This window comes from Camelus ferus, chromosome 29 (assembly GCF_009834535.1).
Source record: "Camelus ferus isolate YT-003-E chromosome 29, BCGSAC_Cfer_1.0, whole genome shotgun sequence".
Classification (NCBI taxonomy): domain Eukaryota; kingdom Metazoa; phylum Chordata; class Mammalia; order Artiodactyla; family Camelidae; genus Camelus; species Camelus ferus.
In genome coordinates this window covers 6,534,129-6,547,830 of record NC_045724.1, presented here as the reverse complement: position 1 = coordinate 6,547,830, position 13,702 = coordinate 6,534,129, and the positions used below count along the sequence as shown (strand labels likewise).

At 37.9% G+C, this 13,702-nt stretch overlaps 1 protein-coding gene and 1 long non-coding RNA gene across 4 annotated transcripts in view; one reads left to right on the top strand and one right to left on the bottom strand.

Annotated features, from left to right (window-relative positions):
* LOC116660539 overlaps positions 1-13,702 on the top strand; it is a 98,829-nt gene that overhangs the window by 63,354 nt on the left and 21,773 nt on the right. The window lies entirely within an intron of this gene.
* Positions 1,008-5,233, bottom strand: LOC102505504 (fatty acid-binding protein, adipocyte). Its single transcript, XM_006193930.2, has 4 exons — positions 5,076-5,233; positions 2,423-2,595; positions 1,701-1,802; positions 1,008-1,233 (listed from the first exon to the last, which is right to left on the bottom strand). The coding sequence occupies exons 1-4, from the start codon at positions 5,146-5,148 to the stop codon at positions 1,183-1,185; spliced, it is 399 nt and encodes a 132-aa protein (XP_006193992.1). The 5' UTR covers positions 5,149-5,233; the 3' UTR covers positions 1,008-1,182.

Here is a 13,702-nt window from a genome sequence, read left to right as displayed (position 1 = left end):
GTTATTTTTTAAAATAGTGTCTTCATCTTAATGAGTATGAGGTGGTATCGCATTGAAATTTTGATTTGCATAATCATGAATGATTAGTGATGTTGAACATCATTCCATGTGCTTATTGGCCATTTCTATATCTTCTTTGGAGAAATGTCTATTCAAGTTCTTTGCCTGTTTTTAAGTCAAGTTGTTTTTTGTTGTACATGGAACTCCAATGATCTGTAGTGATGCTTCAAAGCCCCACAATGTGCAGAAGAAACAATACACACACACACACACACACACACACAAATGAACACATACTCCTACCTAGCTAGGAAGCCTTATTATCGTTATTGTCTGCTTTGTATATCGGGGTACCATGGAGATTTTACTTGAATAAAAAGTTCTAGAACATATTCAACAGCTTATTTGAATAAAAAGTGCCATTGGTAAGAAAAAAAGGAAAATTTGGAAAACACTACAAGAACATTTGCATCATTATTCATTACAAGGCTGTCACCTCTTTCCTGGAATAAATATTATGGGATTATTTGGACTTAATTCTTGGGAGAGCCAGGGATAGTTTGGTTTACCAATATTTTTTCAGATTAAAATGTATAGCCTAGAAATCTTTTCCCACATTACTCATTGCTACTCTACTTCTCTCTCCTAAAGCTCCAGGACAGAGGGTGTGAAATGACAGTACCTGGGCCAGCTGTGGACTGTACACAATTTCATTACATTTAAAACTACCTTAGTAGTTAAGAGATAGTTACTTGACTATAGCTATGCTAAAGAAAGACTTCATATTTAGTAATAGCACATATTTATCATCTTCCACCTAAGACAATGGAAAATTCATAAATACTAATTTTTTCACCTTGGATTATTATGAAAAGTCACACTACTTATCCTGGAAACAAAGCACTAATACACTTTTTATTTCCATTACTGAATCATGAGTAACAAATTGTCAAAAAAAAAAAAAAAAGAGAAATTGTCCAACACAATGAATAAATCATTACATCACCTTATAAATCTAAAAAGTTTTATTTAACCAACACAACCATATTGAATAAAATCAATTTGGGGGGAAATTCGTCACTTGCTAGTTAGTGGAAAATAACAATGTATGTTTGAACAACACATCCGACAGAATGTCGTAGAGTTGGATGCAAACTTCAGTCCAGCTCAATGTCCCTTGGCTTATGCTTTCTCATAAACTCTGGTGGAAATCACATCTTTCATGATACATTCCTAGGCACAAAAAAAATTGTTGGTAAATCCCTGAGACTAGATCACTTATGTTTTGTTTATTCATTGTCTCCTTCAGTGTTGGGAAATAAGCAATATTCATCAGGAGATATTAGTTCTGAGTTCCTATAGATCCCTGATACTGCAATAAGTTAGGGAGATTGAAAGATCAAGAGGACACAAGCTTTGCCCTCAAGGAACCTTATAATCTATATGGTGAGTGGGAAACATAATTAGAAATACAGAGTACAATATGGTTCATGTTGAGAAGGTTCGGGGATGCTTCCTGGGGCACAGTGTGCCTGGGCTGAGCTAAAAAGCATAAAGGGTAATTGCCAGGGTGAAACCAGAATCCCAATAGAATAACCTCTTTGTTCAACAAGGGCAGTTATCTGCTTCTCTGGGTAGAGTAACGACAGTGAGATACCCTAGCAGTAGACTCTGGAATTAAGTAGCTAGAAGATACTCACCACCACCAGTTTGTCATCCACTAGTTTTCTCTTTATGGTGGTTGATTTTCCGTCCCACTTCTGCACTTGGACCAGGGCACCTCCTTCTAAAGTTACGATGCTCTGAGGCATAATAGAAATTGATGAAAGTGATGGAAAAAAATAAAATAAAAAATAGAGCGCCTTTATTTGAAGGAACATTTTGAGGTCACTAGTAATCCTATATTACAAGAAAATATTAAAAAAAAGGAGTACCCAAAACAATAGCATACAAAATTTTATTTATATGTGTGTATATATATAAATATATATATATTTATATATATATATATTATGAGCAGAATATTATACAAACATGCATTTGAAAAAATACAGTGAAAATATATAGATAATAAACGTATGTTGAGATGGTGGTACCATAGGAGATTTTTTTCCTTTTTTCCTTCCATTTTTTTATAAACGTTCTCTAACATTGTTGTTACTTTAGTTGATGTCAAATGCTATATATATATGGTATAAGAAATAAGTTATGTTAATTGTTTTTTAAAATAATAAGACAACTTTATAAAAAAAAAAAAAAGGCCAAATTCACCAACTAAATACCGAAGGCAACATGGTTCAGATCTGGGAGTCAGGCATCGTTGGCCTGCGATGGAACAGATTTCCTCCTTTTGCAAATTGGCTTCTTTTTGTGGTCATTTAGAAACCAGGCACTTATTCTGCTTCGATCCCTTATTCCTCACCTTGACTTTCCTGTCATCTGCCGTGACTTCATCAAATTCCTGGCCCAGTTGGAAGGAAATCTCGGTATTTTTAAAGGTACTTTCAGATTTAATGTTGATCACGTCCCCATTCACACTGATGGTCACGTTGGGTTTGGCCATGCCGGCCACTTTCCTGGTGGCAAAGCCCACTCCTAGAGTTGGGAAAAGAAAAATGTCAAATTTATAATTTCCTCTCATTTTTTTTTATCTAAGAAAGAGCTATAGTGGGGTGGGGCGGGGGGTGGTGGAAGGAGGGGAGTGTGCACGTGTGCCTGAAAGGAGAAAGGCGCCAGTGAGACGAGTGAGTTTCTTAAAAGACTTATGTAACTATCTCCTGCAGATAAGTAAAGAGGCTAATATTTTAGGAAAACCTGAGGTACAAGTCTACTCTTGAAATCTCCCCTTCTGGGTTTCAGATACAACTCCTTAGAAGACCCACTGTTAATTTTCAACAAGAATATATATAAAGATCAAGTCTCCAGGAACATACAAATTTTAAAAGTCATTGTATTCTTAAATTACCTGGTCATCTCTACCATGAAGGCAGCCAGTCATTTTGCTCAATTCATGGAACAATTGGGGCACCTCGACATTTCCTTCTTAGATAACAACAGCGATCTAATCCACGGTCAAAGACAGAACTCTCAGTAGGATTTTGGTGGCCAGTATAGAGTTACTCAGTTAAAAAGTAATCTGTTTGGGTGTACATAAATCACATTCCATGGCATTAGCTGCCAGTCTAGTTTTCTTGGCTCTTCCACATGACGCTACTATGAAATGAAGATTTTGATTACTTATTCCGAAAGGCAAAATGCTTCCTACATTCACACCATTTTAGGATGGGGATGCTGTTCCCAATAAATCATGGGAAATGTTAAAGAACTAGGCATCAACTGTGAAAACTTCAAAGGATAAGAAATCACTATTTTGGGAGGTTTAGAAATTAATCTTTTGGTTCCCAATCACTTAAGTGGCAAACTCCTCTTTAAAAAAAAGAGAGAAATGTATTTTTCTTGTGACAGGGATTGGGTGAACAGTTTACGACCTAACATAGACAGCAGTAACTTCCTGTCACTGCATATGTTATACAGAATTTGTGACAGTCATAGATGTGTTGGATTTTTTAAAAGATGTGTACACAAATCTAAGCTACTTCTTTGACTAAAAGCTTCTTACAGGTACCACAGTTTTTAGACATAGTGAAGATCAGGGAGAGAAATATTATAGAAAACATGCAATGCTTTAGCTCCCTGTCTGAAAGTGGAGACAAGAGGGAAGACAATATGTTGATTCACCAAGTCTTGTTTCTGTTACAAAATATAACATCAAATATATGGAGTGAGTCAGCCTGCTGAATGGATGCAATGTCGGGTAGGACTCCAGACTTGCTGAGCTTAAGAAAAATCATCCTTTCTACTAGCTTGATTCTGTCCTTCCTGACCATCAATTAGCACAGCTAAGTTCAGGAGGCATCTTGCTATCTTTCATTTTCATCAGCACTTTATAATTTTAAAACACATGAGAATTTATATAAAAAATATTAAAAGTATAAATGTTTCTAAAAATCACTAGCTAAATAGTCTCAAATCCCAGCGTGCCTATGTCAATGTGTGTTAATTAGCTTAATCGAATCACAAATAGTGGATATTCTTGAAAGCTAGGTATCGCTCATGCTGAAGTCCCTGATTCCCCTCTTGCCTATAAACAAGGAAAACAGTAATTAGAGACAAGCAAAATATAAACTATATGATTTAGTAGAAAGTTAACTCTTAAGATTTAGGGAGTAAATCATAACCCCTAATAAAGATATTGTGAAAAAAATATTTCCCCAGTTTGCAACTCCTGGGTAAACTTGATCATGCACGGGAGATGGGGGAGGGGGGCCTCCCCTTGAAAGATGGATTTTCAAGACAGAAGCTGCCTGAGTGAAATCTTGCCTCTCTGTTCCTCTGCTTTATCTCCGTAATTATCTGGGGAACATTTGCTCAGCACACAGGCAATGTTAGCAGAATCTAAAAACCCAAAAGCCTCCATTATCAATAATTCTATGGCATTCCATGCAATTTCTGGTCAGACAAATATTTAAGCCCTTTAAGGAACATATTTTCTGAAATTAAGATTTATCTTTCTCCCATAAAATAATCACACATTTTAAGAAGTTGACCTTGAGACAGTAAAATAACTGGTTAATATACATTACTCAAAAAATTACATTAAAATGAGAAATACAGTGCTTCTGATTTCAAATGGAAATTAATGCATGCTAGGAACTACATATAATTTTATTTCCAAGTTATTGCTTATTTTATATGCAAAGGAGAACAAAGGGAAAAACAGGTCAAGAGCTAAGAAGACCAAAGATATGCAAGTTTGCAATGAAATAAAATCTTGTCACTTCTGTACACCGTAACAATTCCACTTACACCCTTTTTCAGTATCAGTTTAACTTTAGGAAGCGTTAGTTGTGACTCCCGTCTAGAATGTTTCTAGAAACAAACGATTCTCACTTTCTACTTTCACGGCCTCTCTATTGAAGCAGCATTTCATGTCTGGCCAGTACTTCCGGAGTGAAAAACAGCCATAAACCATTCTTGCCCAGAGCAAAAATTACACACCCAACCAATTTCCTTACCCACTTCTTTCATGTAATCATCAAAGTTTTCACTGGAGACAAGTTTCCAGGTGCCCACAAACGCATCGCACATTTTGTGAGCTTTCTGGGCTTATTCTTCAAGGTGAGAAGGAAGCTATAGCTTTCAGGAAGGTGCTATGACCCTCTGGAGTCAGATAATTTCCTTTTAAAGATGCCCAGAACATGTGACCTTAGGAATAACCAATTGAAAATGATATCAGATCATTTCCTTCATTACCAGCCTCTGCAGTTTTTCCTGAGTCATGTTTTTAATAGAAATTTCTCAACTTTGGTTCTCCCTGGCAAATGGTCATTGGACTTAGAATACAATTTATTTTTAGCCATTAACAGAATATTTTAAACATTCTTGTTCTGACAGTTTCATGTTCAGTGCATTGAATTTCCTCCTATTATTTTCATATGTGTTTACCCCAGTGTAGAAGCGAGTAAGGTAATTATCTTGGGATGAATTTTGACTCCCTTTTCTGGAGTTACTATTAAAATTACAATTGTGTGCTTCTTTTGAATTGAGAAAACATAAGAATTACCTTAGATACTCTTAAGTAATTGCAAAGGTTTTGGGGGCAACCCTGTCTCAGGATTGCCTGGTAATTATAACAAAAGAAGTAATGGCATTCTAAAGTACCCCAGGCTTCTCATTTCAACCATTTTATATGAATGAAAAAGAAAGAAATCAATTCAATTACCCATCAGGAATCTGGACAGTAAATTTAATTAATAAATGATAATTTAACCTCACTCTTTCATCCCCTAAATGAGAGTATAGGGCTGATTTCCAAAAACCCATTAAAAAAATAGGCTCCAATCCAAAATATACTCCCCATACTGAGAAAATTCACCCAGTTCCCAAACTATATTATACGCTCTAAATTTACCAGCTCTAGGGAGAGGGTATACCTCAAGTGGTAGAGTGCATGCTTAGCATGCATGAGGTCCTGGATTCAATCCCTGGTACATCCTCTAAAATAAATAAATAGATAGACCTAATTGTCTCCCCCCACAAAATAAATAAAAATTGAAGAGAAAAAGAAAAGAAAGATTTTTAAAAAATTTATCCAGCTGTAAACAGTGTTGCCTTAATTAAAAATACAGTTGGAAGTGGGGTGGTCACAAGCTATCAAAATCTAATTTCCTTCTTTTACCTGGTGAATAATTCATGAGAATGCTTTTCTAAAGTAATCTTGTATTTCAGTGTCCCCATCCTCTCCCTGCCCCATACCAGAATGATGGAAGATACACACGTGGGCAACAAGCTCCTGTGAGCATACCCAGATTTTAGAAATGAAAAAAGAAATTAAAGTATTGAGGGCTGATGCATCAGCGCACTGAGTATACCACTGGACAGTGTCTGCTGAGCACATGATTGATTTATAAGCGTCCTGAGGGCTTCCCAGAAATGTTTGAGGCAGAGTATTCTGGAAAAGACAGGATTTTCTGTAGGCAAACAAGTTGTTGTAAAATTCCGATAAAGTCACGTTCCAATAGTAGTTTTAATGAAAATGAATATATGTATGTATATGCATGACTGGGACAGTGTGCTGTGCACTGGAAATTGACACATTATAACTGACTACATTTCAATTAAAAAATAGTCATTTTTAATTGTTGCATATGTTAATGTTCCTTCTCCCTGGGCTGTTGCACAGATTCCCAGACTGTGGGTGGTGTACCACTCTGGGTAGGCTTACTATTATAAATTCTTTGGACAAGAAAATAAAAAATGAACAATCTTCATACAAGGATAAAAATGTTCTAAATTAATCATGGTTTTTGCTTTTTTGTTTTGTTTCTAGTTTGTTTTGTTTTTAGATTTTTTTTTTTTTAAGAGAAGTTTTAGGCTTACAACAAAATTGAGAGGAAGGTACAGAGATTTCTCATGTGCTCCCTGCTCCCACACACACGTAGCCTCCCCCCTTCTCAGCGTCACTCACCAGAGTGGTACATATTTTACTAAGGATGAATCTACTTTGACACATCATAATTGCCGAAAGTCTGTATTTTACCTTAGGGTTCACTCTTGGTGTTGTACCCTTTATGGATTTGGACAAAAATGTAATGACATGTATTCATCCTTATAATGTCATACAGAGCATTTTTACTGCCCTAAAAATCCTCTGGGCCTTGCCTGTTCAGCTCCCTCCCATGCTGCCACTGCCTTCCCCCTGACCCGGCAACCACTGCCATGATTACTGTCTCCATGGTTTTGCCTTTTCCAGAAGGTCATAAGGTTGGAACCATACAGTGTGCAGCCTTGTCAGATTGCCTTCTTTCACTTAGTAATATGTATTTACGTTTCCTCCGTGTGTCTTCATGGCTTGATAACGCCTTTCTTTTTAGCACTAAAGAATGTTCCATTGTCTGGAAGTACTACAGTTTATTAATACGTTCACCTACTGAAGGACATCTTCATTGTTTCCAAGATTTGGCAATTATGAATAAAGCTGCTATAAGTGTCCCACACGCAGGCTTTTGTGTGGACATAAGTTTTCAGCTCCTTTGGGTAAATGCCAAGGAGCATAATATGGCAAGAGTATGATAAGTTCTGTAAAGAACCATCACACTGTCTTCCAAACGGGCTGTACCATTTTGCTTTCCCATCAGCACTGAATGAGAGTTTCTGTTGCTCCACAGCCTCAGCGGCGTTCGGTGTTGTCAGTGCTCTGATTTGGGCCATTTTAATAGGTGTGTAGTGGTATCTCATTGTTTTCGCTTCCACTTTCCTGATGACATATGGTGTGGAACATCTTTTCGTAAGCTTTTTTGCCATCTGTATATATTCTTTGGCGAAGTCTCTATTAAGGCCCTCGACCCATTTTTTAAAATCATGTCGTTGGTTTCTTACTGTTTAATTTTAAGAGCTCTTTGTACATTTTGGACAACCAGCCTTTATCAAATGTGGTTTTTTGCAAATATTTTTCCCAGTCTGTGAAAAAAATGGCTTACTTTTCGAAATATATGTTGATGGTTTACTTTTAGTAACAAATTGCTTCAGAGAGATTTTCAAATGATTGTCACATTTGAACAGACGTGCACTGTGACACTTCAATTTAGATATGTTTTTTTAGAGACGGACTGTCCAATACCATGGTCTCCAGTCAAATGTGGCTCCTGAATACTTGAAATATGCTAGTATGCCTGAGGTACTAAATTTTTTTGTTTTACGTAGTTTTAATTAAAATTCAAGGAATGATCCTGATTCAGTAATTGAAAAACTTTTACATATATGTGGAGGAATTTGAATATGTGGATCTATTTTTTCAGCTATGAATTTTATGAAATCTAAATGCCTATCCAACATTACAAAAGAAGATTTAGTCTGAATGGAGGTGCCCTGTTAGGATAAAATGTAAACTGAAGTTTGAGGATTTCTGGTCAAGATGGAAGAATGATAGGACCATGCCTCTCCTCATGATTACAACAAAACCACAACTGACTGCTAAACAACCATCAAAAAAAAAAAAAAAAAAAAAAAAAGACTGGAACCTAACAAAAAAAAAAAAACTTCTTCAACTGGAAACATAAAGAGAGAACGGTAGGAGGGCCGTTCTCACGATATAATAGGGTGGGCCACCCACAAGCTGAAGAATAGTTAATAGGCCCTCCCACAGGAATGAGAGCTCTGAGCCCCACGTCAGGCTCCCCAGCTCAGGGTTCCAGAATTGGGAGGAGGAGGAGATCCCAGGACATCTGGTTTTGAAGGCCAGTGGGGCTTAGCTCCAGGAACCCCATGGGACTGGGAGAAACAGAGACTTCATTCTCTTAGGAAGCATAAATAGAATCTCCTGTGCCCCAGGTCCTAGGGCAGAGGCAGTGATTTCATAGGAACCTGGGCCAGGCCTGCCTCCTAGTTTTGCAGGGTCTCCTGGGGAGGTAGAGGATGGCTGCGGCTCACCCATGGGACATAAAGGCTGGTGGTGGACATTCCAGGAGTGTTCATCTATGTGAGCTTTCCTCGTGGCTGGTATCTTGATTTGATCATTAGCACCAAGACCTAGCCCCACCCAACAGCCTGTAGGGAAGCCCCTGGCCAAATAACATGCAGGGTGGGAACACAGCCCCACCCATCAGCAGACTTCCTGAGCCACAAACTGCCTCTAGACACAGTTCTACCCACCAGAAGTCCAGGACCAAGCTTCACTCAGCAGTGAGCAGGCACCTGCCCCTCCTGCTGGGAAACCTGCACAAGCCTCTAGTCCAGCCTCATCCACCAGGGGGCAGATACCAGAAATAAGAAAACAACAACCCCAAAGCCTGTGGAAGGAATCCACAAACACAGGCCAGATGCTATACTGGAACCAGCTGGACCCTGGCCCTTGGGTAACAAGAGAGGAGGTACTTCTGGGACACATGAGACGTCTGCCACAGAAGGCTACCTCTCCAAGGTTGAGAAATGTAACTAACCCAACTGAAAATACAAATAGACAGATAGACAGTATAAGGCAGTTCAGGGTCTTTTATGGTTCCATATAAATTTTGGATTGTTTGCTCTAGTTCTGTGAAAAACATTGTGAGTATTTTGACAGGGATTGCATTAGACCTGTAGATGGCTTTGGGTGGCATGGCCATTTTGATAATGTTGATTCTTCCAATGCAAGGGCACAAGATATCTTTCCATTTCTTTGTATCAGCTTCAATTTCCTTCATCAATGTTTTACAGTTTTCAGAATATAGGTAACCTCCTTGGCTAAGTTTATTTCTAGGTTTTTTTCTGTTTTTGACACAATGGAAATGTTTATGCCAGTCATAAAATTCTGGTTTTTCAGTGAAAAAAAAATTAATGAAAGGCCACAAATGGCAAGCTATCCTCCTTTTTTGTGGGTGAGTTGTATTCCATTGCATATACATGCTGCATCTTCTTTATCCATTCAACTTTATCCATGTATATTTTTGAATTAATTCTTATTTTGTGGTTGGCTTTATTCCTTTAATAACTATGTAAGTTTAAAAGCTAAAGCTCTAAACGTTCTTAGAAACAATGAACAGTACATATATGTAAATTTTTTAATATGCAGTGTATTGTATATATGTATTTACATGCAATATATTGTATATGTACAGTCAAATTATAACAATTCTATGTAATAAAATTGAAAAATGAAATTTTGAGAATTTTGAGAACAGTATGAAAAAAGTACAATATTTCATTAAAATTTTTACATTGATAATATATGTCAGAATGACAACATTTTAGATACATTGAGTTAAAATATATTACTAAAATTAATTTAACCTTTTTTTTTTTTGCTTTCTTAATGTGGCGACAAGATAAATTTAGATTACATATGTGGCTCATGTTCTGCTTCTGTTGGGTGGTGCTGTTTTGGAGTACCATGACATCAAGTTTCACTTGTTGATTCAGCATGTGTGTTAGGCAATTTACTTGTCACTGGGGATTCAGTCATGAGCAACCCACACCAAGCACTTGTTTGCTCTTATGGATTTTGTATTACATACAAAGTGATGAATACAGAAACCAATTACAGGCATGTCTTTCAGAGAAAACAGAACAGGGTAATCTGATGTAATGACAGCTATGAGGGTTGGCAGCTCTAGATGGGGCAATCCAAGAAGATCAGTCAAAGGAGGTGGACAGTTGAACTGACACTTGAGTGATGAGAAGACAGCGTGGAAAAGACCAGAGGAAAGGATGTTCCAGACACAAGGAGCAGCAGGAGTTGCTGGTTCCATACCATACCCTTTCATGACAAGTTTACCCAAACATGACCACCAACAGTAAACCATGACAAAGGTGTAGATATATGTTCCTATAAACCACAACAAAAGTACAGATGTATGTTCCTGGAAATCAGAGTCTAAGCTCCATTGAGGGAAGAGCTTTCATCTGGATTTGTCCCTGATGGCTATCCTGTAATCAAGTATTCAACAAAGTGCATGAAGGAAATCCTAGTTAGGTAGGTTGGTGAGAGTCCAGCAACACTGCTGTAGAAACACTTCAAGGATATTTCTGTGGACCAGTAGTTTCACATTCCTCTGTCAACGTATTGAGCACCTGATTATTGCTGGAGGAATGGCAGAGCTGAGATTTTCTGGAAACAGCCACTAGCTCCTTTATTGACTTCATATAAACAAGAATAGTGGTAACTTATAGTAAAGGATCTTGACAATGAAAGGATTAAGAGGTGAAAGGGTAGTCGAATCTACAGGAAGGAATTTCATGTTAACAGAATAAGCTCGACAGGATTCCTTACTTGAAGAGACATTGTCTTCAAAAGCAGCTAAATTTATGTTCCCAACAGGTGGGCCAGCCTGCGGAATGCTGATATTCTTTCTGTGCATGAGCTTGCTAAGTTATGCATGTATCGTGTGAGGTAGGGAAATCTTTCTCGACAACAAGCTGTCCAGAAATTTAAAGCAGAAGCCCACATGTCATATTCTATGCGTCTGCTCTGCTTTCTAATTGGGAACACGGGCAACTGCCTAGTCCCTCCATAATTTATCCTCATCCCAGTTCCAAAGACTTACTCCTGCTGCATAAATAAGGCAGAATTGTCCCCTCCTCAAATAACCATCCTCTTTCACCACCGCATCGGTGTGGACTGCCATGTGAATAATGTGTATGTGATATGGAGACTCACACTAAAAACAATTCTGTGTTGTATAATCTTGAGTTCAACACCCTTTGAGAAATATTTTCTCTTTGTTTAAATGATAAGAACTCAGATTTAACCAAAACTTTAGTGATCATCCTTTCTTGAAAACTAGTGGAAATTATACTATTTACATTTTCAAACCCAGTTTCATTGTATTCAGCTCACATTGGCAAATAATTTTCACAAAATCTTCTTTTTTTTTTTCTCGCAAACCTACTACGTCCAAGGCACTGTGCTAAGTGTGGTGAGGAATATAATAATAAATAACACATGATTTCCACCTCTCCTTAACAATCTAACTTCCTATTCTAACTACTAGCATGGAACCAAAGTAAAATACAATATAAAGCCTTTTAAAATGCTGTGTTTTGACAATCATCTTAGTAATGGGAATTTTTTTGCACAAAAGACATTTGCAGCTCTCCTAATTTTTTTTCACTTTTAGCATCTTTCATTAGCATATAATGTGCAAAAGATAAGCGATACCTTCATCCCATCCTCAATTCCCCCTCCCTTCTGCATCCTGAACTCTATACCATCCATGACTTAAAGTTCCGAGTACCTTACTCATTCACCAAGTATTTGCTGGATTCATGCATTAATTAATATGAAGAATGAGGTATGGAGATTTAGGGTACATAATCATGCTTAATGTATTTGTGTGTGTGTGTATAGTTTTAAACAACAAAGCCAGGGGCTCAAATCTGTTTTACAACAGAAGGGTGATTATAAAGGGTAGAGTAACCAGATGTAAATTCACTTACAAGGCAAGAGATAAGAGATAGCGAGGGGCTGGGCGAAAGGATGGTGACGAGATGATGGAAAAGCAATGAACGGAACTGGAAGTTATATAGGAAGGGTGTAGGAAGCTCCTTTCTTCTGAAGCAGCCTGGTCTCCATAAACAAGGGAGAAAACCTGCCTTTGTTCTGGAAAAGAATTCCCACAGAGGGGACTAAGCTTTTGTTCACAAATACTCAAATACAGCATTTAAATGCACATACAAACCCTCTTTCACCAAAGCTGTGGGAAGGGGTCTTCAATGACAAGGGTCTTGCCTTGCTTTGAAAACGTGGAGATGGGGGACATGGCCCCGGACTCTCAGTGCTGACTCGGGGGCCAGGCGCTCTCTGGTTCAAGCCAGTTGCCTTGCCCTTTGCTCTACAGCGAGCAGCTTCCATGGAACGCATGCCTCTGACCTTTGTATGAGTTTATTTCTTTTGGAGGAAATAGGAGTATTTTTTTCTACAGTTTTTAAGTTGAAGAGGAAACATGACCAATTGCTGGATAATAAGCAGCAGAGACAAAGCCACGATGAGGGAGTGTTTTCACTGCATGTGTGTGATAGGTCAAGGGAGAGTTCAAGCCAAGGCTCTCCTTTAACTGAAGCAAAATTCCATCATCAGTCCCAATGTTTTGGAGTTTATTAGTGTGTTAAGATGAAATTCTGGTAGGAAATTTAGGCATGTTTTACTTGATTCTCTCCCTCCACAGACTCCCGGGAACATTTCATACGAGTGTTGTTTTCTACTTCCCAGGTTTACGAGACAACCTATAATGAAAAAGATTATGGAAAGGAATATATGTATGTATATGCATGACTGGGACACTGTGCTGCACACCAGAAATTGACACATTGTAACTGACTAGACTTCAATTAAAAAAAGAGAGAGAGACAACATAAAGGTAATCCTATGTTAGTTTGTGTACCGCTCACCGAACACATGTTCACCGTGACTGAGCATTGGCTCTTTGACTTCAAAATGGTGATGGGAAAGACTAAGTAAGCCAGTAGGCTAAGGATCAGTTAAAAATGTGGTGGCTAATTACAGACTTGTGGCTCCAAGTGTGTTGTGTAACTTCTTCACTTGCTCTCTTACTCATAGAAGAGATGCTTCATCCATCGTGTAGTAAGTAGGTTCAACTAGGAACCAATTAAAGAACTGGCAAAGCACTTTCTGAATGTAGAGTGTGTCCTACTTTTTTTTTAACCCAGT

Coding starts and splice junctions, on each gene's coding strand:
- LOC102505504 (XM_006193930.2), bottom strand. CDS start 5,148: ATGTGCGATGCGTTTGTGGGCACCTGGAAACTTGTCTCCAGTGAAAAC. Junction 1,803..2,422: donor CAGATGACAGGAAAGTCAAG/GTGAGGAATAAG, acceptor ATTATGCCTCAG/AGCATCGTAACTTTAGAAGG. Junction 1,234..1,700: donor TGGATGACAAACTGGTGGTG/GTGAGTATCTTC, acceptor TTTTGTGCCTAG/GAATGTATCATGAAAGATGT.